Source organism: Herpailurus yagouaroundi, unplaced genomic scaffold (genome assembly GCF_014898765.1).
Source record: "Herpailurus yagouaroundi ecotype Mexico unplaced genomic scaffold, PumYag 77, whole genome shotgun sequence".
Lineage (NCBI taxonomy): Eukaryota > Metazoa > Chordata > Mammalia > Carnivora > Felidae > Herpailurus > Herpailurus yagouaroundi.
The window spans coordinates 102,989,884-103,016,483 of NW_024412388.1; the positions used below are offsets into that span (position 1 = coordinate 102,989,884).

Here is a 26,600-nt window from a genome sequence, read left to right on the forward strand (position 1 = left end):
GGCTCATCATGTTCTTTACGGCAGATTCTCCTTCCCTCGTTGTCAGCCTATCCATTCCCAATGACATTGTGGCTTCTAGTTCCAGGTCCAACTTCAACCACCTCTCTGAGGGTCGGGTTCTCACTTACGTATATTTAAATTACATGCAAATCACACATATGCGAGTTACGTATGTATTATATAAAATACATACACATAGGCATCTACACATCCATATAGCATTTGACACTGTGGAGTCCTGTGATTTTTGCCTTTATCTCATATCTACATGCTCAATACAGTAGCCCCCCGTCACAGATGGCTATTTAAATTTTAATTAGTTAATATTGAGTAAAACATAAAATTCAGTTCTCAGTCACACGAGCTACCCTTCAGGTACTCACCACCTATGGCCGGTGGCTCCTATAGGAGCATCACTAAAGTTCTCTCAGACAGCACTCCTCCATATCATTTGTCCGTGTCCTCTGGGTCTCTGGGTCATATTATCATCACATCCTTAGGAACCCAGAGGGAGGTATTCTTACTTCTAGAAAGTATTCATCCTTTGTTGATTCCATTCAGCAAAACCCAAGGCCAAGATGGGTCTTGGAACAGACAGAGAGCCTCATCCCAACTTCTGGTTGGGGTCAGGATGCAGAGGACTGCTTTCTAGCCATTAGAAGGAACTGCAGGATCACCGTTTCCCCTCGCCAAGCTCCAGCCCTGGCTTGTGCGTGGCGCTCTTGATACTCTGAGTGAATGGCAGTGACGACATGTTTAATGAAAGGTAAATATTTATGGTCAGTCTCCAGCAGATGTACTCTGTGGGTGGGTGAGGGAGCAGGTTGGTCAGCAAGGCCATCGGCATAGACGCTGGCATCCCGTCGGTGGTTACCCTCTGGGTCCCACTTGATGTGTTGCTGTGTGCCTAAGCTTGACCCTGTTGTTCCGGAACCGGAGCAGGTAGGGAACTGGGCAATCGAGATGCTATGAGCAGCCAGCCAGCCAGAGCAACTTTCCTTGTGCTGTTTTGGAAACTCCCAGAGCCTTACGGCACAGCCATCCAGTCTCCTGGGGTGCTGCTGGCATCTAGTGGAAGACCAGGAAGTGGCCGGTATGCAGAAATACTTGGGGCTCACGCAGGGTCCCAACCAGACCTCACCCTGTGCTGTGGGGCTCACATCCGACACCCCTACTCTAACCAGAGCAGTTACCAGAGGCCATAGGCATGGAAAGATATCGCTCCATTTCACCCAGACAACACCCACAGCACTGGTTCTCAACACTGTCAGAACCAATGCCCCCTTTTTGTAATATAGATTTGGGTTTTGCCCCCTTTTCTCATCCCATAATTAACTCCACAGGTAATATACCTACCTGTGCACATTATTATAAAAATCAATATGATGTCCTGACTTTAACGTAACGATGAAAACATGATAGCATGTGACCTGTAAAACTGTGTTTCGATATGTGTGTATCCACAGGCAAACAAACTAGAACACATCATTGGGTCACATGCGTGCACCTACGTAAAATGATTGTGAATTTAAGAGAAGTAAGAATATCAGAAGCCACTCTCTACGAGAAGGGCAGGAAAATACAAGAGCAAAAATACAGGTGCACACTGGAAGAAAACCTTGTATTCAGATAAATAACAGCAGACCAACCTGGTTATTTGCATGTAATAAGATAGGAGGAAATAACTTTCATGGAAGACAAAAGGAGACGGTAAAATCCCTGCTGGGATCAGTGAAGAATGAAAATGGGACAGTGTCAGGAGGGGAGACACAAGCGAGGTCTGAGAATTCAGCAGAAGCCACCGAAGAACCTAAGAACCGAAGAACTCAGGAAGAACCAGAAGGAAACGGAAAGGTGCTGAGAACCCACGGAAGCTGAGAGGGGAGGGATGAGAACTCCCCACTCACGGAGATGGGAGCCAAGAACAAGTTTATCTGCTATTTGCGTTGGAAAGAGGGTGGCGGCATGTGACTCGGGTTACATCACATCCCAGGCACTGTGGCTGTCACCTTGCGAGCCTTCTCAGCAGGACATGGTGCCTAGTTGGACAGTGAGTTGTCGGCTGAGTGGCTGTGCCGTCTGAGAAAGCTGCCTTTTGGTTGAGGGCGCCCGTAGGTGGCTAAATAGGTGCTTTCCATACATCACCTGATTCTTGTAACTACCTTGCCAGGTAGTCACTTGTTATCTTCACTTTACAGAGATTAAAACCCAAATTTGGGAAGTTAAATAAGGAACACAGTCAAGGTTTGGTAGGATGTGGCCAAGTCAGGGTTTGAATGCAGCTGTATCTTATTTGAACCTCACTTATGTCTTAGCAGGAAGGTGGGTAGAAATAGGAACCACCGTTCCCACTTTGGTTTTGGGGGACCTGACGCCAGAAGAGACATGACGTGCTAAATGCCACGCAGCTGGCGTGCAATGCGTCTCTATCCTGACTGCAAAGTCTGTACCTTCCATTTACCTATCACCTTGTGATCTTTACCCAACATCTTGTTTTAGGGATGTCAGAAATCAGCCGCAAATTAAAGCGACCCTCCAGGCAGGATATGAGCATGGTAAATTATCCACTGTTTCATAACAGACTAGAAATGTAAATGTCATTTAGGGCATTTCGTTAAGATCTGTGCTCAGTATGGGAACAATTAGCTAACGGACTGCAAATAAATTTCTCTGATTACCCAGGAATGGGATAGTGACTTGTTGCAAAGCCACTCTTGAATCTGAGGGTGATCTGGCTTGAACACCTGTCATCAAATTGCTTGTTGGGTTTGATCCTGCATGGTGGGCTAAGCTGTATTGCCTTCCTCCTTTATTGCCCCTTGGATACCCTTCCTAATTTTGCATGCTGCTTCTAAGGTCCAAGAGAGTGGCAAACCCTTTTCCTAACAAGTATGAAGCATCTCTTGGGGACAGAACACTCTGAAATCTGTTTATAAGAACCAATGTTACGGTTCTTTGAACAGTTCCAAGTGGTAACTGTGCACTAGCAGAACAAAGCCTATATGAAGCCGAAGAACTAAAAATTTCATACTGTGGGGTTGGGAATGTGAAATGGTATAACCACTTGGAAGAAGTTTCTGTAACAAAGTCAAAAATATGCCTACTCTGTGACTCAGCAACTTTGCTTTTGGGCATCTATGTAAGAGAAGTAAAAACATGTTCACAAAAAGAATTGTATGGGGGGGGTGAGGGGGCGCCTGGGTGGCTCAGTCGGTTGAGCGTCTGACTTTGGCTCAGGTCATGATCTCACAGCTCTTGAGTTCGAGCCCCGTGTCGGGCTGTGTGCTGACAGCTCAGAGCCTGGAGCCTGCTTTGGATTCTTGTCTCCCTCTCTCTCTGCCTCTCTCTCTCTCTCCCTCTCTGTCTCTCTCTGTCTCAAAAATAAACATTAAAAAAACTAAAAAAGAATTGTATAGGTGTGTTCATAGCACTTCCATTCATAATAAACCCCCAAACTGGTCACAAACCAAATGCCCACCTACAGGGTCATGGACAGCATATGTGCGGTATGCTAATACAACAGAACGACACTAAGCAACAACACAAAAATAAACTACTCATACAAGCAACAACAGAGGAGAATCTCCAAAGCATTTTGTTGAGTGAAAGAAGCTAAACATACATAAATACTCGTTTCAGGGATTCCAAAAGATTAAAGTTCTAGAACAGGCAAAACTCTCAACCAAAGTGATAGAAATCAGAGCACAGCTCACTGCTGTGGCTGGGAGGGCACTGACTGGGAAGAAATAGGACATCTTCTGCGGTGACAAAAATATCCAACATCTTGAGTGTGTCAGTGGTTACACCAGTTTTGTCAAAACGCACCCAACTGCACGCTTCAAATGAGTTTGTCTTATTATGTGCAAATTATATTAGAATGTTTAAAAATGAAACCTAAGACTGTTTCAGCAACTGGGAGACCATAGCTGTGTCTACCTCTACTCCTGCTTTCTCTGGCACTCTTCTCATGCCTCAGGCTTTAAGGGACCAAGAATCACAGTCAATCCTTAGTGGAAATCGTTGGGGTGGGGGCCTGGGGCATTGGGGTACAACTGCAGCTTAATGTTTAAAATGATAACCAACCCATGATTCTACGAAGCAGATCCAGCTCGTGGACCAAAGAGGTTCAAAGCCCAACAGGTGTTTGCTGTCACCCCCTGCCCCCCCAGCAGAACAGCCAGGTGGCACATTCATGGAGCCTGAATTCCCCTACTTCACAGAGGGAGCCGTGAGCAGGCACAGAACACTTTCAGGGAAAGAGCACTTGCAAATTCAGCGTGGCAGGGTGGAAGGCGAAGGGCAGTCTCAGGCAGCCGCTTTCCAGAGGCACCAAAGACTCCTCTTACCCATAGTGGCGTGGCAGGCCTAATGCGGCTCATTCAGCGTCACCGTGGTGGGCTCCAGTGGGAGTCAGTGGTGTGGTGGTATGTGAGCGAGGGGCCAGGGGGCCGATCAGAACCTTAGGACTTGGGGCGCCTGGGTGGCGCAGTCGGTTAAGCGCCCGACTTCAGCCAGGTCACGATCTCGCGGTCCGTGAGTTCGAGCCCCGCGTCAGGCTCTGGGCTGATGGCTCAGAGCCTGGAGCCTGTTTCTGATTCTGTGTCTCCCTCTCTCTCTGCCCCTCCCCCGTTCATGCTCTGTCTTTCTCTGTCACAAAAATAAATAAACGTTGAAAAAAAAAATTAAAAAAAAAAAAAAAAAAAAGAACCTTAGGACTTAATAAAGCGACCTCCCAGGAAACTGATTGCATCAACAAAACCTGGTGCGCTCACTTGGAATTTGGCCCCTGGATCTGCTGAGGTGATTGCAAGTTCAGGAATGTGAACATCAGTCAGCAGTCCAGGAGCCAAAGATATCCTGACCTTTGCATTAAACTGGCCACACTCCTCCAGTGGGACCCGTGGCAGAAAGGAGGAAGAGGAGGGCGAAGCGGGTAGGAATGGGCACGAATGATGCTGACTGCATTCTTTGCCTGCGTCTTTGAGAATTCAGGTTGTAATATCTGTTCCCCAATCCTACAACACATAATCGTCATGTGCCTACCGTGTGCCAGGCTCTGTGCTGGGCATTGGGATTCAAGAATGAATACAACATGGTTTCTGGCCTCAAGGGACTCAAAATCCTGCAAATGCTACCACTATAGTGGGCCAACTGGAGTGCAGTGTGGTGAGTTTCACACACACACACACACACACGCGCGCGCGCGCGCGCACGCGCGCACGCACATGCACGCAGCCAGCTCTGCCTGGAAGCACTGGGGAAGGCTTCATGGATAGGTAGGCACATCAATTCAGTCTTTGTTTTTTAATGTTCATTTACTTTTGAGAGAGAGAATGAGAGCGGGAGAGGGGCAGGGAGAGAGAGAGAGAGAGACAGAGGATCCAAAGCAGGCTCCAGGCTCTGCGCTGACAGCAGCGAGCCCGATGCGGGGCTGGAACTCACGAACCATGAGATCATGACCTGAGCTGAAGTCGGAGGCTTAACTGACTGAGCCACCCAGGCGCCCCCACCGATTCAGTCTTAAGGACAAATGGGAGTAATGGGAATATTCCAGGAAGAAGGAATAGCAGAGGCGTGTAAACAATGTGTTTTCGTGCAAGTAGAGGCAAACGTTAGCCAGTGAGGCATGAACGTTTTCCTGGTACCGCGGCCGGTCTCTAAGAGGCCCTCACTAGTGGGGACAGCACGAAGCCTGCTTGGGATTCTCTCTCTCTCTGCTCCCCTCCCCCCACTCTCTTTCTCTCTCTCAAAATAAGTAAAAAATGAAAAAAATAAAATAAAATTAAAAATAAAGGGCCAGCTGAAACTCCTGTTTATTCAGATCACTCACTTCCTTGGTCACCCCAGCCAGAACCTCTCTCTTTCTCTTCCGGTCTCTTCGCAGCTACTGTCTTTGGATTAATTAATAGCCAAATAGTTACCAGCGTGAACTCTGAGCCCAGATTGCCTAGCTTTGGATCCTGGTGCTGCTGCTTGTTAGCTATGTGATCTTGGACAACTTATTTTACCTCTATGTGCCTCAGTTTTCTCATCCGTAAAATGGGGATAAAGATGATCCCTACCTCGTGAGTTAATACCTTAGAACACTGTCAGGCATATAGCCAATATTCTGTAAATGTTTTATTACTATTATTGGCAATAATACTAACTACCATTTATTGGGCACTTACTAGTACTAAGCACAGTGCCAGGCCCTTTGCACACCGTATCACAGGTCAGCTATGAGGCCCTCTGGTGGTCTCAGCAGGAGGATGTCACAGTACGAGGTGACCGTAGGGAGGATATTGTTGCTTTCTCAATAGAAGAAACTTCCCAGCTCCAACCATCCCTCCCCTGCCACCTAACTCATATGTAAGTTATGGTTGGTCCTTGATCAACATAAACCTTCCCAAGGATGCAAACCCTCTTCAAGATGCCAATGGCTCTCCCCTCAGTGCTCTGCTGGTAGAATCCTGCATCATCTCACATGTGGCCCTCGAGCCCTCCACTGAGATTGATGCTCTTAGGCTAAAGCAGTGAAAGCTGACATGACCATGTGTCACTTTGGAAAAGAGGAGGCTCCTTAGCTCAGTGATCAAATTCAAAATGTCCCCCAAACCCTGTTTTAGGTTCAAACTTGAAAAATCCACTTTCAACTAGACTCAAACTACAAATCTAGTTATGAGACCTATATGTTGTATCTATTAACAGATCCTGAAAAGCAGTAACCCACTTACTTCTTAGTAAAGTATGGGAGATGTTACGAGGAAACTGAAACACAGAGAAATGAAGGAAGGGATCACCGATTTGAGCTTGGGTATTATTCTCCGGTGTCTGTGTTCTGACCACTACGCTAGTGTCTCCTGGAAGTTAGGGACGTGATTCAAGATTGGAAAACCGCAATGGAAAGTCCGGCTCAGGGGACAATGAGCAGGCCAGGTGTTGGAAGAGCTGACTGTGGGCATGGCCTAGAGGCTGACTGTGGGGGAGTAAAAATTGCTATGCAATTTCCAGATCCCAGGGTATGGGCTCTTTGAAAAGCATTTCTGAGGTAACACTGCCATCTGGTGGTAAGACAACTGATAGCAATTCCTCTCCAAGCAAATCTAGTGGGGAAGAGCCGGTGGGCAAGGTATAGCAAATCAGCAGGGAAGTTATTTTTTTTGCTCTAAAAGAGGTCTAAAAGAGGTCTAAAAGACCCTAGAAGACAGACAAATCCCACTGCCCTGGTCCACAGAATTGCCTGCAATTTCCACGTGTCACTGAACGGTGGCTGCAGGCTAGAGTCAAATCCCAACTCTGCTCACTATGGATAACAGGGCAAGTTAAATAGCCTCATTTTCTCTTCTGAAAAAATGGGGAAAAAAACATCTGTCCGTATGACTGTGGTGAGGATCAAGTGAAATAATGCAGGCAACACGTCAAGCAACATTGTAAGCACTTAAATGTTCATTGTTGTTACGGTACTAAGGAGATGTGACAAGGAGATGGGGACTGGCCCAAAGGGAAGGACCTGGACAATTATTAATTGGACTTAATTACTGACCTTCAGTAAACTTCCCCAACCAAGCCTTTCCTTTACAACACAGAGGCTTTTGTAATTCTCTACCTGAAATCACCTGCTCCCTTTTCTGAACCATCTTTGATGAATTGGGAACATACATGGCTTGGGAGCAAATAGGCAACTATTTTATTTTGCAGTCTAATTTTGTAATGAACTCACTTAAATTGGAAGTGATCTTGCAACGGCCCCAGAGTTCATTTCAAAATTAACCTTGGTCTGGCCTAGTTGCTCATTTACTTCCAAGCTGGAAGATTAACTTGTAGCCTTGAACCTCTTCTGAACTCATAGAGTTATAGGTAGTGACCTACTGCTGCCTACCACATCCAGCAGCAAGCCAGGCTCCCACCAGCTTCCTCTGGACACCACTCTTCCCAAGGACTGGAAGACGCTAATCTCAGGTTTGTTACTGGGTGTCTTCTGTGTGCTTGCAACAGGAGAAGGAGACGAAGTCGCAGGAGATCAAGGAGAGAGGTCAGAGACTATGTGAGCATCATAGGTGCTGACTGTGAGTTTCCAAGGTGAATGATCCAGCAAAAAGGGGCTGTGTAGATACAGGTAGGTAGAGGGACTCCAGGGAACTATCAAAGGAAGGCTTTGCTTCAAAGACACTACAGAGAAGGATATGTTTAGCAAAGTTAAGTCTTAACTCAATGGAACACTTATGGGTGTCCTTAAGAGGGAAAAGTCTCAGCCCTCGGGCATGTACTTTGTAACTTGACCATTGCTTCCTGACCACCAGCAGAGGAAACCAGTGACATGGCTATCACTTCTAAAAGGCAAAGAAGTTACCTTCTCAAACAACTGGACCAGGGTAGTTTCTTTGAAAAATAAGCTTGCATGGAACTAGATACCAATTCCCTCCAATGCAGAGCCTTCTGGGAGTGTGATTGGGTCAGACGGAATCTATAGATCAATCTGGAGGGAACTGCCCAAGAACAGTGATTAAGTCAGCATGGTATTGGTAGAAAGATGGACCAATGGATCAGTGGAACAAATTAGAGAGTCTAGAAATAGCATCAGAGGAGAAATAGCTTTTTGTGATCTTCTACATCCAAACAGGAAGCAAAACTCCCAAAACTTGACTCTTAATCACTAGGCTATTCTGCATTTTGTAAGATCCTTTTAGTCATACAAGATCTCTATTAAGATAGTCATATCCTCATTTTATGGATAGCCAAGAATTGGAGCTTGTCTAAACTAAATGGTAGTAGAACATCAGCTGTGAGACGTTGAGAAATATTATTGAGAAAAAAATGGGAATATTCCTAAATCCCCGGATAGTTACCCTTCCCCCAGAAAAGGACTCCTGTTACCCTCTATGCCATAGCAACTAACCGAGAATGAGCTATTGAAATCTGTCTCCTTCAACTGTAAGCTTCTTGAGGGCAGAGATTGACATCATGTAAGTTTTTCAATCTCTATTGTTCAGCACAACACCTGGATATATTAGGTAGGTTTGTTGTGCTGTCATAGAGAATAAACCCTGAAATCTTAGTGGGTTAGCACATAAATATTTATGTCTTGCTCATATAAAATCAACGGATCTACAGGGATACTCCTGTCCAAATGGTGCTTCAGAGACCCAAGCTGCCTTTATTTTATAGCTATGTCTTCTGGGGAACAGGGCCTCCACATTGTTGTAGCAGAAGAAGAGAAAGATGGAGGGGACACATCGGTTCTTAAATTCCTGGCCCAAGATTTGACACATGTCACTTCCACCCCAACCCACTGGCCAGAATTAGTCATATAGCCCTGTCTCTCTTTTAGCAACTGGGAAGGAAATGTCAGAGAACATATGATGAGTAGTAAACATCTCTGCCTTCCTGGCTGACAGTGTGTACTCAGTGAATCTTGTTGGATAAACTGATAAGTAAACATGACACAGGGTTTAAATGATGCTGTCACAGAACTGAAGCAACTTTCACCTCCAGAGCCTCAGATGAGAATGCACATGCCGGCAACATGGAGAGTAATGCACTTGGATCTACCATTTATTAATGACTACTCTACACAAGGCACTTGTGACGGCACAAGAACTTGACACGGACTGTGGTGTTTAGTCCTCATATGGGCCTTATGGGATAGGCCTTAATATTCTTCTTTCACAAATAACTTTGTCATGGAACCACGGTGAGCAAGTAGCAGAGCTGAGGCTTGAGCCCCCGTGGGCCAAGTTTCAAAGCTTATGAGAGTCTATCTTCTCGACTCCATGGACTCCTTCCACTATGAATGCCTTTCGGAACATCATGAGCAACTGAAAGCAATGGCCTTCAGAATTCCAGTCCAGAGTCATTGCCCCAGTGAGAGTGCTAGGAGGAAGGCAAAGAGAGACAGGGCCATTCCATAGCTGGTTTTCCCCATTTCCCATGGCCTTGTCCTTTCTCATCTCTCTCCTGCTGCCTCCTCCCAGGGACTACCACCATCAGACAGAAATGTGCCTCTGACACTTCAAGTCCATGGTGAAAAGAGTAGAGGTCAGAGCTCACTGTAATCATTTGTGTAGTTTCTGAGATCTGTCTGTTTTGCACCCTCCATCCTGTTTGAACAAATGAAAAGGTGAGAGCAGTGATCTCCATCCGGGACACGTTTCCCGATAGCCTAGATTGTGTGGGAACTGTGGCCAAGCCCACTTTATGTAGCTCTCCCAACCCTGCAAGACAGAGACCTGAATGTCTCCTAAGGCACCACTAACACTCCACAGCAGCACCACTATAGCCACGGCAAGTCAAAAGGATTCCTGGTCAGACTTTGTTCTTCTCATTGTGTGAGCATAGGTAATTCACCTGGATCCTCTGGGTTTTAACTTTTTCATCTATAAAATAGGATTGTTGTACATCTACTCTCTGATCATGATCTCACTGGGTTATGGTGAGCATCCAATGGAATAGTATATGTAAGAGTGCATTTAGATTGGTAAGACTGCTTAACTGCTTAACTCGTTATTGTTTATGACCAGCTAAATAATGAAATATTCTTTTCTTTTCTTTTTTTTGGAATTTTCTTACTTGAATTGCATCTTGTTGAGGGAAGGGAGCAAAGCTACATATACCCATGGCATTTAAATGCCAACTCTCTCACTCTATAAACCACACTTGGCTGTACACATTTGCTTCTCTTCATGATGTTTAAGCTCCAGGCTATGGAAGTCAGAACATTACCACATGAGTGATGTTGGGCAAAGTATTAACTAAGTAATCTCTCTAAGCTTCTGGTCTCTCATCAATGAAATGGGAATAACAACATTTGTGTTAGGGAATTATCGTAAGGGGTGAAATACTAACGCACATAAAACAATCTATATAGTGCATGACATCATGAAGCACGTGATAAACAGTTGCAATTTGATCGACATTTTATTATCAAGGAGCCATCATGCTGTCTCCAAGGGTCTTTGTGTAATCAAATGATCCCACTGCTTAACAGAATTAGAAAATCCCCAACCTTTCAAAACACCGTATGAGCACTTGGATCAATGTCTCCCCGTGTGCTCTCAACAGTCTCCAACACCCCATAGAAAGCACACAACTTACAACATGGCTGTGCTCCAAAACTCTACTTGGAAGTCATTTGTTTGGGACTCAACACGTATTTTCCCACAGAAAGAATGCTATTAAAATAGTGGTTGGATTCCCAGGTCACTGGAAATACCCACTTGATTTGCAAAGTAGCAGAAAATGGGCATATTTGCAATGCAAATGAGTATAAAGCAATGCTGTTGCATTGCTAGTCATTGGCCAAAACCGAAAACTAAGAATATTATGTAATAGATAGTTTCTTTTATTTTTCATAAATGATGGCAAGAAGGAAAGCAAGCTTACTTAGAGAAAGAAGAGGGTGTTTTCAAAGGCTTTGAAGGCTCTTTATTTGGTCTAATGTGACTTCAAAAATTTTAAACTTTTTAAAAAATTTTTTAAATGTTTATTTTTTGAAAGAGAAAGAGACAGAGATTGAGTGAGGGAGGGGCAGAGAGAGAGAGGGAGACACAGAATCCAAAGTAGGCTCTGGGCTGTCAGCACAGAGCCTGACATGGGGCTTGAACTCACAAACCGCGAGATCATGACCTGAGCCAAAGTTCGATGCTTAACTGACTAAGCCATCCAGGTGCCCCAAACTGTTTTGTTCGTGATCCAAGGGACTATGTAGCACTAATCTTATTGACCACGATGGAGTTATTTTTGGTTTGCAAACAGAAAAGGTCAAGGAAATGGGAAAGATCAGGGAAAGGGAAGAAGTGAGAATGATTCCCTGGGGAAAAAAAAATCAGCCAATGGTTTGGATACACTGAGGAAGGAGGAAGAGGTATACATATGGAGTAAGATAGATATTACTAAATAGCTATGATAGCTATTTAGAAGAACAGCTTCTAAAAAGAGAGGCATCAAGGCTGAGAGGCAAGAGGGAAGGAAGGCTGTGAGTACCCAGCTACTTGGTGTTAGGAAACAAGCCTAATGATGGGCTCATTCCATCCTGTACTTCACTGCTATGAAGTACATGGTGAACGAGAATGTTAACAGCCACATCTAAACCAGGTCTTTGCATGTAAGGGCCAGGGAAGCACAGGATGTGAAAACCCCAAGGACCTCAGCCCAACCTTTAATTTCTGGTGCCTTCAAAGCTGGTAGAGATTAAATGGGAACATATGAAAACCTACGGCTTTCAAATGAGGAACTGAGGCCCAGGGAGAGGAAGTAACTTGCCGGCCATCATATCACTAGTAAGTGTCAGTAACCTCCCCAAAGCAGGCCGCGTCTCAGTCTGCTGCAGCCACTACACTAGTTCCCTGACCTGGCCACTAGTCTGATTTGTGCTACACCTCGAACTTTAGCTCTTTCGGGCCGCAGTGGGCTAACCAAGCCGGGGCAGAAGGAGTACAGGAGGAACTGGAATGATCCAGGGTAGATCAGTCTCTGGAAGGCTTAGGTCTAGGCTGAGAAGCTAGTTGTCAAATAAGAAGTGAATTCCAGGTACCACTGCCAAACTTACCCGGAAGGGACTGCGAGGGCACTGAGCGCGGAGATAGGAGACCTAGGTTGTTTTTCAATTCTGCTCTGGTATGAGCTTGCTCACATTTCTTCCTCCCTCTGAAGTCCCTCTCCGCTCTGATTGTCTACTAATCCTCACCAGGCAGGATCTGTGGTCCTTGTGGCCTGGGGAGGTGGGCCAGTGAGTCACTAATGACCTAATTAGGTCACAATAGCTCAGACCCCTTCCAGGTCATGGTGGCCATTTTTTGTTTTGCTCTGTTCCGTTTTTTTACAATAATCATCTCTCTTCTTCAGCCCACCACCCCGCAACCACTCCTATTAGCTGGTTTTCCTTTTCAGTGATTAAACTTCTCCTGGCCTGTAGTCATGTTCCACCATGGGGAGTAGGATGTTTGGGCCACCGTGGCCTGGAAGGGGTCCTGCGTCCTTACTCATACTGTGTGAGGGCTCAGGGGAAAGGCCAGAACTGATCCCAGGCTGACAGAAACAACTAGGCTGGCCCTGTGTCCCCTCACTCCTACGCAGATGTAAGTCTTGGTTCCTTAGGCCACTCCAGGGGTAGGGACACTCTGAAAGCTGGCCAGATATTTCTAGAATTCCAACTCCTATACCCTGACCTTTCTGCCCCATTTGGAGGACTCCCTGGGGACTCATGTGCCTCAGTTACTGGCATTGTCGTCACTGTGGCCCCAGCCCTGTGCTCCCCTCCTAGGGCTGCCGTTGCTATGGTGATGGCTGTAGGCTTTGCAGCCACTCTCCTTGAGGCTGTCACTTCATATACAGTGATTAAAGCACTTTCAGCCAACCTTGACTGGTGTAATCTCTCAGGCAAGGTCCCCAAAGTGTAGCCTTGATGTTATCTCTACCATTCCAATGAAAAACTTGGCTTAAGTTCTGGCTTGAGGACCAAGCCAGAGGGTCTTGAAGGACACCACCTTTCAGCATCAAGCACTTGCACCTGGAGCTGGGCCCTCAGAGGCAGACTTGGCTTCCCTTATATCTCAATGACCTGCCCTGTGAGTTCCGCCCCGAGATCTCTTAAAGAACACCTAGGGGTTTCTCACACAAATAGAAGCTCTGATATCCCAGAATCCTCAAGTGACATCAACATGTATTATGAATCATTTAAAATCTTCAAAGAAAGACAACTTGTTTATCTAACCTAACTGCGTTAGATCAAATGGCAATTATCTGCCTTGAAACGCCTACTGGTTATAGTCTATGTCATTCTTTCTTCCCCCGTCAGGGAAAGCTGTTTGAACTTCAAGTCATTAGCAACGGGTACCACTGAATGTCCTTGCTTTTATATTTGTGCTTTCTTATCACTCATATGCTAGTTGTACTTCACGATTTTCTACCAAGAGACAAAAAGCCTGAATAAATTACATGAACTACAAGGAACTAAGGTTCTTGGTCAGTGCACCAAAGACTTTTACCCTCTTTATGCTTCCTCTGCTTTCTCTTCCTCTTGGGCAGTTGGGATAGAGGAGAAAAGAAGAAAAGATAATGCAGCAGAGATCAAATAAAATGGGAATACAAGAAAACCATTAGATAACCTGGATCCTCGCTTGAATTCCTGGTGGCTTTAAGCCTGGTATTGATCAAACGGAGATACATAAAAACATGGAGTGCTAAGTCTTTCTTCCAACTTTGGGGAAAGCTTTGAACAATGAAGTTGTCCTTCTGTTCAACTACAGGCCTTATATCGCACCTCTAATAAAAATAATGGGCTCAGTACTTTACTAAGCTGTAAAAAATTTCACCCTACAAAATTATTGTAAATTCAATAAAACAAGTAATTTATGTGAACCAACTATTTTGCCCGGCACCATGAAAGCAAAAAAGGAGAATGTCTATCTTTAGGGGCTACCGGAAGGCATGACTCTGACCCTTCCCTTGTCATAATTTACTGCCTGATCTTTCAGAATTTATTCCATATCCTAGGCTTCATTCTCTTCAAATGCAAAATGAAGACACTAATACCTTCTCTGTCTACTTCACAGGGAAGTAGAAAGAAAATAGTAGAAAAAGAAACAGCAAACAGAAATGTGATAACAAAGTGTTTGGTATCTATAAAGATGCTGCCTTATTTCTTTCTTTCCAAGCAGCTTCCAGATGCTTTAATTCCCACTATTCCAGGCAAGTAATTCTGAGTGAGTCTAAGCCATTTCTCTTGGATTAGACTCAAGTGTTGTTGGGGTTTTATGCTAGAAAGCTGCAGAAGAGCATTTCTGTGAGTGTGTAATATATAGAATATGGGGGATTTGTTGAGACATCAGGAGTAGAAACCTGGTGGAGAATTCTCATCCAACAAGGCAGAGAAAGGACAGACAGGAGAATGTTAAATTCAAGTAATGAACATTCATGAACAGCAACTCACTGTCACATACTATCCTAATGCCTGGGGATTCAAAGCATGTTGGTGGGGGGAGGGGGTCCCAATCCAGTGATTCGCTAGGAAGACTCAGAGGACATAACATGTAGTTGAAGCTATGATTAATTACAGAGAAGGAATGAGAAGCAAAATTAGCAAAGGGAAAAGGCTCATGGGGCAAAATCTAGAGGGAAACAGGTGTAAGCTTGCAAGAGTCTGCTCTCAGTGGCATTACACAGGATGCACTTAATTCCTCCAGCCGTGAGTTGTGACAACATGCTGAAGCATTGACCACCAGGGAGGCTCATTTTAGAGACTCATTGCCCGAGGCTTTTTGTTGGGGGCTGGTCATATTGACATTCTCTGCCAAACTCATGCCAAAACTCTAGACTCTCAGAGAGAAAGCAGATGTTCAGCATAAACCATGTTGTTTGTACAGTTTAGACACAGTGAGCCATGCCATTCTTATCAGGGAGTACTGGGAACCTTCTTGAAATCCAAGTTCCCAGACTCCAACCAAGGTCTAACTTTGCAAGCAGGCTTTTCGAGGGATAGCATTCTGGAGCCTGTTATGTTAACTCTTTTGTGCACAGAGAGGTTTAAATCAGTGATCACAATACAGATGGATAAATACAATGATTAATTCATTTGGCCAAAGTCACTGAGACTTTGAAGGGCCGGACAGGGATGAGATAAATTAGATATGGTTCCTGTGCTTTGTCAAACTCAACTCAGCACCTCAACAACTCCCTGCCCACCCACTGACAAAGTGTGTTGCTTATAAAAAGCTCTATGGCTGTGCTCCAAATTCCTGCTGCTATCCTCCCCATCCAGAACCCACTGCACATCCCAGGGGCTTTGTTTTCTGCCTGCCATAACTTCTTTCTGCTTAGCCCCTTGGGTAGATGTTTGGGGCTACTTCTCTGTTTGACTTGACTAGATTCTGGTGTGGCCCTGGATGCCTTCCAGCCAGTTCTGCCCCATCCCTGCCCCCACCAAGATCTCCAACACTCCATATTTCATCTGGCCTCCTTGGCCCCTTGTCCACTAGAGGAACCACTCCATTCATGTTTGAAGCCCTAGGTCCTGGGGGCAATCCCTATCCCTCAGTCAATGATTTAAAAGTCATTCCATTTCTACTCACAGACTTTTTTGGTTAATTTTTACCCCACTGCCAGCTGCCAAGGAGATGCCCAGGACCATGAAGTACAGATTTCTCAGCCTTTCCTACTGGAATCCTCTTAGGAAGGAGCTCCACATGCTGTCTCTGACCGCAACCAGGGCCTTTAGCATCTCTGCAGCTAGAGTTACCCCTGTCCTTGCCCCTACTAGAGGGATTTACCCTCAAACCCTACCTTCTTTCCTCTTTTAGGGGGAGTGAGGGGTTTATCAGAAGCACCGGGTTCCAGGTCTGCTGCAGATTGGGGGTCACATAGGTTGAATGCAGGTCACATAGTTGTTTTCTTGGTCTCAAAGCGAACATGGTCGGTGACCCAGCCAAGGAGTCAAAAACAGCTTTCTCCCTGATGTCAAGCAGAGCCCCAAGCAATTAGTTCACCCAGAGATGCCTGGGAACTCCCAGGTGATAGTTATCAGTTCAGCCCCAATTTCCCCAGGCTGATGGATCTCCTCCCCCAAAGGCACAGAGGCAGGAAAGAGCTCTTGGGCAAGTTCAGGAAATGCTCATAGTGACTCAAATGACAAGGAAAAGCCACATAGAGATGAAGTTGGTGAGACGGTTAAGAGCTGGTCCAAGAAAGCCGTGAACACCATCATAGGGGCACTTGATCAAACTCGTGTTTCAGAAAGATCCCAGAAGCTGGAGGGAGACAAGACAGACAGTGAATCTGGAGGCTAGGAGACAAAGATGAGAAGCTTTTGTAATAATCTTACAAGAAATGGCAAGGCCTCAACTGGACCTGAGGTGGCGGATGTAGAGACGAGGGGACAGACGTGAGGGATATTTAGAAAGCCAGACAATTAGCAGCTGGGAATGGGGGTAGGAGAATAGAAGCAGGGGGATCGGCATCTTTGGCAGTTACCCTCATTGAAAGAAGGAACCCAAGGGAGTTAATGTTGAATCCAAATAGCACCAGGCCATACAGAGCCCCCCACATTCACCCTGTCCTCTATTTCTGACATATTCTGACTGGGTCTTTGTTTGGTTTTGGATTTTCTTCTGAAGGTCCAGAAATGCCTTTGGCATGTTTGACAGACTTTCAGGCTTTTGCCCGGGAGCGTCTGCCCAAGTCAACTTGGGATTTTATTGAAGGCGGAGCAGATGACAGCTTCACGCGGGATGACAACATCGCAGCCTTTAAAAGGTCTGGTCTTCTGTATCCTTTCTATTGTTAAGTTCATGTGCACCAGTTGAGAGGTCCTTGGAGCATAGCAGCCCTGCTTTTTGCCTGCAGAGGACACAAAGTAGTCAAGATATATTCATTTTGGGCTTTGCCAGAGGCTAATTTTTTTTTTTTTTTTTTTTTTTTTTTTTTTTGGTGGGGAGTGGGCAGGTGATTGGGAAGAGGATGGATGGAGAGAAAACTTATCTTAGTGGCTCTGCAGAACTAGCGTGAGTCACCCTCCCTCTATATCCCAGCAACTCTGCCACCTGACAAGATAGGACAAGAGTCCAGGGTCCCCAGTTACCTGGGCCCGGAGGAGAAGCTGGTTGGGTAAGCCTAAATCTCCTGAGTTCCTAAACTTCTGGCTGGAAGGAGAGACTGTACATCGAGAAATATGTCCATGGGACATATGGAGACCCAAAGAGTCTTAGGGGTGGAAGGAAGTTGATTTCAAGGGAAAAGAACTGGGCTGGAACAGCAGCAGGTAGAACACGGGGCAGCAACGAGCCCACAGGCCACATTGGGCCCACCACCTAATTTTGGATGGTCCACAAGCTAAGAGTTTTTGTTTCCCATCTTTATTTTATTTATTTATTTTTTAAACGTTTATTTATTTTTGGGACAGAGAGAGACAGAGCATGAACGGGGGAGGGGCAGAGAGAGAGGGAGACACAGAATCGGAAACAGGCTCCAGGCTCTGAGCCATCAGCCCAGAGCCCGACGCGGGGCTCGAACTCACGGACCGCGAGATCGTGACCTGGCTGAAGTCGGACGGTTAACCGACTGCGCCACCCAGGCGCCCCTGTTTCCCATCTTTAAATGGTTGAAAACAATCGAAAGAAGAATGATAATTTGTGACATGTAAAAATTATATGAAATTCAAATTTCGGTGTTTATAAAGTTTTATTAGAACCAACCATTTAAATTACATTTGTCATCGACGTATTGGCTACAGCTGCTTTTGCATCACAACAGCAGAGCTGAATAACTGTGACAGATGCATGGTCCACAAAACCCAAAATACTTACTATCTGGCCCTTTACAGAAAAAGTTTGCTGACCCCTGTAGTAGAGAGGTAAGGAGAAAACTGAAAAATGGGATACAAGGGGAACACAATGTTCTGTATTTTCATACTTGTTTAGTACTACCTTTAGGCCCCTTCCTTGCTTTATCTCATTTTGCTTCCGTGAGACAATGATGAAATTTGGATAACTACTTCCATTTCACGAAGTAACAAAAGTCTGTACAACCAGTATTTCTAGCAAACCTTTCTACGTTTGTGTATGATATTTTGTGAAAAACAAGCATTTTTGGACCCTGAGGCTAAGTATCTATTGGACTTAAAAGTGTGCTTTATATCTTTATGATTAATGAATTTCCCCGCATTCTTCTAAAGAAGTAGTCAAGTCAAATCTTCAAATGAATTAGCCTCTAGCAAAAAACAAAAACAAACAAAACAAAACAAAACCTCCGCCATGATCATGCTCTGGGATTTGTCCTCCTTCGGTGACCTTTTCTTACGTTATAGAGGCTTGTTTGTAACCCATGAGGGAAGATCCTCGAACTCCTTCCTGCTTATTCTTTTCCTTTCTAATTCTTGCTAGGTATGGTAAATCAACCAAAGCATCCAAGTGCTGAGAGTCTGCTCAGACAGACAAAACTCAAAGACACAGACCTGTGCCAGAGCAAGGTCAAAGGCAATATGAACCATAGGTGCACTGGGGGTTTAGAGAAAGTGGGGTTAAGGTGGGCCAGGGTGTTGGGAAAGGCTTTCTGAAGGAAAGTTGGTCTATGTAGCCTAATGAGCCCACTGACCCCCCACCCCCAGAGGTTTCTTGGGTCCCAGTCTGGTGTATTCCTGCATGGGAATCTGGAGGCCCGACACCAGGCAGCACCTGCATATAACCCCACCAACAGAAAACTCTTTGTTGCTGAGCACAGAATCCGCCTCCGTCCCCGGTACCTGAAAAATGTGGTAAACGTGGACACCCGGACCACAATCCAAGGGGAGGAAATCACTGCCCCCATTTGCATCTCACCCACGGGTTTCCACTGCCTCGTCTGGCCGGATGGAGAAATGAGCACAGCCAGAGGTATGAACCAACCACACCTTGAGGCTCCCTTCCCTGGGGGCCCCGAAGCATGCAAGTGTCCTTCAGAGCAGTAGCAGGATTTCTCTTAGAAGGAGTTCAGGGACAGCAATCTGGCGACAATTAAGGAGTGTGTGGGAAAAAGGATGCTTAACGCTATGTTTGTATAACATTTCACCTAAGAGTGAGAAAACATCCATTTCCATAACATTGGGTGGTTAGAGAGGGGGCTAAGGATAAATGGATGTGGAAATCGAGCAAGCCATCCTTCAAAGGAGGGGTACAGGCCACCGTAGTCGGTGGGGAAAGGGGTTCTCAGTGTGACTTCAAAGACAGGGCTCTCTTTGACCTCTCGTGGGTCAGGGCTGGAGCTGAATGGTCTCTGGATTTCGGACGAGGAGGGATTCATGGCATGATGTCCTAACAAAGGCCCTGACAGGTGTTCCTGCCCCAATGTTGTGCTTCCCTTCTCGTTGACTGATTTCATCATCTTATATGACAAAAAGGCTTTTATTGGGTGTGTCTTCTTCTTAGGAGCCCCTTATTCTCTTCTCTCATCCCTCTCTGCCAAAGAGAGAGAGAAAGAGAGAGAAGAGAAGGAAGAAGGGAGGTGAGAGGCTAAAAATTGTCTTGTGACTCCCTTTATAATCTTTACTATAGGCCAAATCTAGGATATAATTTATTTGCAGGTTGCCCAGGGCCTCTCTGGGATCTTTTCCTTTGACTCTGTGATAGAGGAAGTAACGAATCCAAGGATTCTAGAGTCGCAAATGACATCTGTCTGGTTAGGAACCCAGTCTGGTCAGGCTGAAATACGAATGTCCCACAGGACAATGACTACCTTCCCAAAAGTTCATGCTTGAACGTGTGGTGGTGTTGTTAGAGTGGGGCAAAAGAATGGGGTATCTCCTGTTGACGTTAGGGATTGAAAACATTAAACCTTTTTTATAAAGTTATTTATTTATTTATTTATTTACTCACTCATCTATTTTGAGGGGAAGAGAGGGACAGCGAGAAGGAAAGAGAATCCCAAGCAGGCCTCGAGTCGTTAGCACAAAGTCCAACGTGGGGCTCGAACTCACCAACCGTGAGATCGTGACCTGAGCTGAAATCAAGAGTTGGCCGCTGAACCGACTTGAGCCACCCAGGTGCCCCAGAATATTAAATCTTGATTAGGCCAGATTCTCTGCCCTTGGGCTGCTGAATGGTAGTGACATTAACCTGCTGGAGAATCCTACTGAAAACAATGATTAAAGTAGGAAATGAGAAATATGCCGCAGTGTCAACATCACTGTCACCACCACCCTCGCCAACCTCGTTATCACTACCATATGTACAGCACGTCACTTAGTAATTTTAAAAATGCTTCCATGTCTAGTATCTTGTTTAATATCCCAACAACTCTGTAGGAGAGGTAGTAGTAGCCCCCCCACCCCCATTTTACAGACGAAGAAAATGAGACCCAAGGCCACACAACTAAGAAGGGGAGGAGTCAACATTTTTCTAACTCAGATAGCATGCTTTTCCCAGGACAAAGCTCAGCCTTCTCCACTGGAATTACATTTCCTCACCCTTGGTTCCCTTCCGTTTCCTTAACAAGTTCACGAGCAGCCCATTCTCCCATCTGAAAGCTGTAGCAGGTCCAACATGGTTCTGGGGACTAAGTGACACCTCCAACTGGAAATACCGACCATGGACAACAGGGTTTGGAAGACAGGTTATACAGCAGGGGACCCAGACAGGATTGGGCCTCCCAGCCTGATCTAAGGCCCCCTCTCCCTCCTGCCCTAGCGGGAAGCAGAATGAAGTCAAGCTTTACCTTCACTGTCAGGGCAAGCTGGTCAGAGCGGCACAGACTCGGAGGGCTTCTCAGCCCCTTCCAGAATCCTGCACTCCCACCTGAGCTGTACTGTTTGCTTTGCAGCGGCCCAAGCAGCCGGGGTCTGCTACATCACCAGCACATTTGCCACCTGTGCCCTGGAGGACATTGCTGCCACTGCCCCCAGGGGCCTCCGGTGGTTCCAACTCTACGTGCATCCAGACCGGCAGCTCAGCAAACAGCTGGTCCAGAGGGTGGAATCCCTGGGTTTCAAAGCTCTGGTCATCACTGTGGATGTGCCCAAACTGGGCAACAGGCGACATGACATCCGAAACCAACTGGACTTAAAGCTGAACTTACTGCTCAAAGACCTTCGCTGGCCTAAGGAGGTAGGAAAGATACCAGATCCGACGGGCAGGCATTACAGGAGGCAGATTTCCTCTTCTCCTTCCTCCCTTCTCTCTTTCCACGAAAGTGCATGGAATGCCTGCTCTTGCCAGACGCTGAAGATGCCACGTTTCCTGCTGTCCAGGGCTTCCAGGAGAACAGAACGTAACACACAATGTCCTCACTGCTGGCGCTATCCACTTGTCACCAGAAAGAAGTGTTCAGGCCAGGGCTGGGCGCTAAGAAATAGGAAAGCATTGGAAAGGATTTCTTCATGGCATAGGAGAGTAAATTGAATAAGTTCTTCCTACATTTTCTACTTCATGGGACACTTAGAAAATGATAATTTGGGGGACGCCTGGGTGGCTCAGTTAGTTGAGTGTCTGATTTTGGCTCAGGTCATGATCTCGGGGTCCATGAGTTGGAGCCCCGAATAGGACTCTGTGCCGACAGCTCAGAGCCTGGAGCCTGGGGCCTGCTTCGGATTCTGTGTCTCTCTCTCTCTCTCGCTCTCTGTCCCTCTCCCTCTCACACTCCGTCTCTCTCTCTCTCAAAAATAAATAATCATTAACAATTAAAAAAAAGAAAATGATAATTTTGGATGACACATTTAAGTTAACTAACCCCCTGAAGAGGCTGCTCGTAGACAGGGTGACTGGCCCATGGAGTGTAGTCAGCCCAGGCCCCAGCCTGCTGCCTTAGGAACTGAGGGTCAGAATCTCTCTACACCTGGAACTCATTCCTGGAGCTGCAAAAGCACACTTGTTTGGAATCTCTGAAATAAGTGACTGCAAAGGCCACTTCCCCATTAAAACCCTACAGTCAGGGGGACATGGGTGGCTCAGTCAATTAAGCATCCGATTTTTGGTTTCAACTCAGATCGTGACCTCATGGTTCGTGGGTTCAAGCCCTACGTTTGGCTGTGTACTGACAGTGTGGAGCCTGCTTGGGGTTCTCTCTCTCTCTCTTTCTCAAGAATAAACATTTTTAAAAAAATCCTAGTCAGATGCAACGGAGTGCCCCAGAGACAGAAAATCATGGGAACATTGGAATGCCTTGGCTGCATCAGCAATAATGATACCGGGCTTTTTAGCTAGTGAATGGCTGTGATACAGAGCCAAGTGAGTTAACAGTTCTACTCATTCACCACAAATTAGCCTTGGATTTTCTGGAATCCTTATATCAGATCCCAGAGACACATTGGGATTGATGGATATTTTATTCACATGGTAAGCCAAGGTTAAATATGAGGTAGTATCTGACTTAGGATTATTGAAGTATTTCTTAGCGCTTATAACCTTGTGCCTATCTCAAACATAACACGTTACACAGTCCTAGACGTGCCTTTGCTTATCCACCTCATTACTGTATTCTAAGTTCTTTTAAACTAGGGATTATGTCTTATTTGCCTTTGTATCTGCAGATTCCGGCATAGTTATTGATCAGGGACACAATTAAGGGTTAATGAATAAGCAGTTGAAATAGCAGTTCTTTTGCACAAAGTTTGTTAGGAAAAGGAGCCGGCAGTGTTGTTGATTCTGTGGCTCCTCTTTTAAGGCTAATGAAAGGTGGCTATCTGTCTCATTTTGGAATGGATCAAATAATCTTAAAGGAGCTCAGGTCTAAGTTCACTTTTCTTGGGGCGCTTGGGTGGCTCAGTCGGTTGAGCGTCCGACTTCGGCTCAGGTCATGATCTCATGGTTCGTGAGGTTGAGCCCCGCGTCAGGCTCTGTGCTGACAGCTCAGAGCCTGGAGCCTGCTTAGGATTCTGTGTCTCCCTCTTTCTGCCCCTCCCCCATGCTCGCTCGCTCTCTCTCCCTTTCTCTCTCTCTCAAAAAAAAAAAAATTAAAAAAACCAAAGCTCTCATTTCTTCCCCACAGAGAACTTCAGTGCCTTATTTCCAGATGTCCCCCATTGACTCATCCATCTGCTGGAATGACCTCTCCTGGCTTCAGAGCATAACTCGATTGCCCATTATCCTTAAAGGGATCTTGACAAAAGAGGACGCAGAGTTAGCCGTGAAGCACAACGTCCATGGCATCATTGTTTCCAACCATGGTGGCAGGCAGCTAGATGACGTTCTTGCTTCTGTAAGTAGGGTAACTTCAGAGGCGTGTGTGTGTGTGTGTGTGTGCATGCGTGCCCACAGGAAGGTACCCTGTGGAGTTTGGCCTACGCTCTCTCGTCTTCCTTACTAGGTATCCGCATATGCCTGTGAATTGCAAGGACTTTTCATCCTTAACAGCCTACTGTGTACCAGGTTCTTTTTCCAAACTTCACATACGACATCTCTAAACCTCACAATGGTCCTACAAGAATAGGATCATTATCACTCTTTTACAGATGGGGATCCTGCAGCTTAAGGATGTTGAGTAACTTATCCAAGATCACACAGTTAATTAGTGGTTAAATGTCAATAGGAGAGACGTTCCAAAGGCGCTGAGGTTTCCTACCTTCTGGAAGAAGTGTTCAGTCAAAGACCGCCTGTGTGCATGGAGTATAAGGACATATTTTCTCATGTCACACATCCTGGGAAGGAACACTGCCTCACTGAAACTAATAAATAACCATCTTTCACAGTAAAACTAAAAAATGCCATACGAACCCTCTTCTAAAAATCTGTGACAGTCTGTAATTCCCCCCCATCTTTTGAATGTACGGAGGAAAAGGAGGCAGGCAGAGAAAGTATCTTTAAATGGGAATGAATTGTTGATTTACTTTCATGGACATATATCACTTATATTTTTCAAGAGATTCTTCTTTTTTTTTATTTTTTTTTTAAATTTTTTTTTCAACGTTTTTATTTATTTTTGGGACAGAGAGAGACAGAGCATGAACGGGGGAGGGGCAGAGAGAGAGAGGGAGACACAGACTCGGAAACCGGCTCCAGGCTCCGAGCCACCGGCCCAGAGCCCGACGCGGGGCTCGAACTCCCGGACCGTGAGATCGTGACCCGGCTGAGGTCGGACGCTTAACCGACTGCGCCACCCAGGCGCCCCTCAAGAGATTCTTCTATTCCTACTTGATTTATTTTAAGAAAGGGAAGTGGGTTTTTTTCTCTCTTTCAGGCCTTTTTATTATGTAAATAAAACATGTTCACTGCAGCTAAATTATAAAATATACATATGCAAAAAGAAGAAGATAAAAATCATCCCTAATTTCATCACTCTCATTAGCGACAATATTTTGGTAATGGTTTTCATCTACTTCTTAAGGCAAGATGACATCTTGGGTTTAAAAAGCTACATACGGTTTTGTAATTTTTCTCTTTTCACTTACCGATGTGTTGAGAGCATCACTTCAGTTCAATATATATGTTTCTCTCATTTTTAATGGTATAGAGTAGGAATGGGCAATTTACACAACCAACAGCCTATCGTCGAACATCCGACGACTTCCAAGCTTTCACTATTTTAAACAATAGCATCAAACACTGTCCTTAAATCTTTAGCACTCTCTCCGTCTTGAAGATGAATTCCGGGAGATCTAGAAGGTTCATTAGCCAATCCGTACGTTTCAAGGCTTGTGAAGCTTGGAGGTTTCAGGTGCCAATCACTTGCCCCTTCTTCCTTTCCAAGGGAGAACCCTCCAGGTTCTCGTTGAGAGAGGACAGACACAGAATGGCAGGCCCACATGGAGAGCAAGGGGCACCGTGTGTCGTGCCTCTCTGTAAGAGCTGATTGAAGGGAATAGTCGGGCCTCCTACTTCTCATCCCAAATCTTGACCTATGACCCTTGGAGAAAGTAGATCTGCAGAGCACATGCTAGCTCTCTCACCCAATTCCTGTGAGAATGCCCACAGGTTTCCTCCCACACACCCAGGAACTGGCAGAACAGGCTGCAAAAGATTATAGCAGGTCCTGGGCAGTCACAATCGTGTCTATAGATAGGAACAGAAAGCAAGAAAGAGCCCATCACCAGCAAGCAGCAAATAGAGTCGAATGTTCACCCTTGAAATAACTCTAATTAATTACGACGCAGTAGGCTCTCTCTCATGAATCATTTAGCCACTCTTGCTTCCTTGGGGAGGACTTGAGTAATACGTGGTGATAGAGGCTACACTTCTCACTGCACTTCTCACTGCACTTCGTCAAGAGAGAATGCCTGTTGGTAAAGGCAGGAGCCAGAGAGAGAATTTCTCCTTTCCCATCATGCTGATCCACATGTCCTTCTCCCAAGACATCTGACTGAACAACCAAAACCAAGGTCATCGGGGGCCAGTGCCGAGATTAGTGTGAAGCTAGTGAAGTACCCACTTCTGGCTCAAAATTTGAGAGGGTGCCAGAAAAGCTTAGTAAGATAAATAATAGTTTAATGCACTATTTAAAAAATTTAAGTTAATGCCCAATAATCCATGGTGAATAAAATATCAACATTTTTTTGATGTTTATTTTTGAGAGAGAGAGATAGAGACAGAGACAGAGAGTGAGCAGGGGAGGGGCAAGAGAGAGAGGGAGACACAGAATCTGAAGCAGGCTCCAGGCTCCGAGCTGTCAGCACAGAGCCCAACATGGGGCTCGAATCCATGCACCATGAGACCATGACCTGAGCCGAGGTCGGACACTCAACCGACTGAGCCACCCAGGTGTCCCTAAAATATCAACATTTTAAATAAAGATAGGATCTGTCTTTGTATTTGCATAACCTACCTCCACTCATCTCACCACTGGCCTGGCCCCAGATCCAGTAAATTTTATTTACAAAAACAAGCACACGCGCGCGCGCACACACACACACACACACACACACACACACCCGCTGCCCTTCAGCTCACAGGTCAAAGTTTGCCACTTGATTTTTTAAATATTGCATTCAAATGTTATTTATCTGAGTGTTTGGGCACACTTAAGTTTTGTGCCTGAGGCCAGTGCCTCACTGCGAGGGGTATGACTCTTTGAAGTTCCCATTTCTAGAAGGTTCCATATCTAACACTCCTTGTATTTCTTCCTGAGACCTGGGAAAAGGGTAAGCTAGCTGTAGCCAGAAGGCTCTAATGAATGTCCTATCATGACCTATTGAAAGTAACTCTAGGGGCGCCTGGGTGGCGCAGTCGGTT

General features: G+C 45.6%; 1 protein-coding gene across 5 annotated transcripts in view; it reads left to right on the forward strand.

The window, feature by feature from the left end:
* The first annotated feature begins 7,813 nt into the window (after positions 1–7,813).
* Positions 7,814–26,600, forward strand: part of HAO2 (hydroxyacid oxidase 2) — a 30,795-nt gene continuing 12,008 nt past the window's right edge. The window contains exons 1-6 of one of the 5 annotated variants that reach the window (XM_040471464.1): positions 7,839–7,941; positions 14,637–14,667; positions 17,088–17,226; positions 19,165–19,340; positions 21,262–21,545; positions 23,425–23,634. In XM_040471464.1, coding sequence (XP_040327398.1) covers positions 17,096–17,226; positions 19,165–19,340; positions 21,262–21,545; positions 23,425–23,634 — 801 coding nt within the window. In that variant the 5' untranslated portion in view covers positions 7,839–7,941; positions 14,637–14,667; positions 17,088–17,095. Of the gene's footprint in view, positions 7,942–14,636; positions 14,668–17,087; positions 17,227–19,164; positions 19,341–21,261; positions 21,546–23,424; positions 23,635–26,600 lie in introns of all 5 variants that reach the window. The other 4 variants (XM_040471463.1, XM_040471465.1, XM_040471466.1 and 1 more) reach the window with 4 other exon arrangements.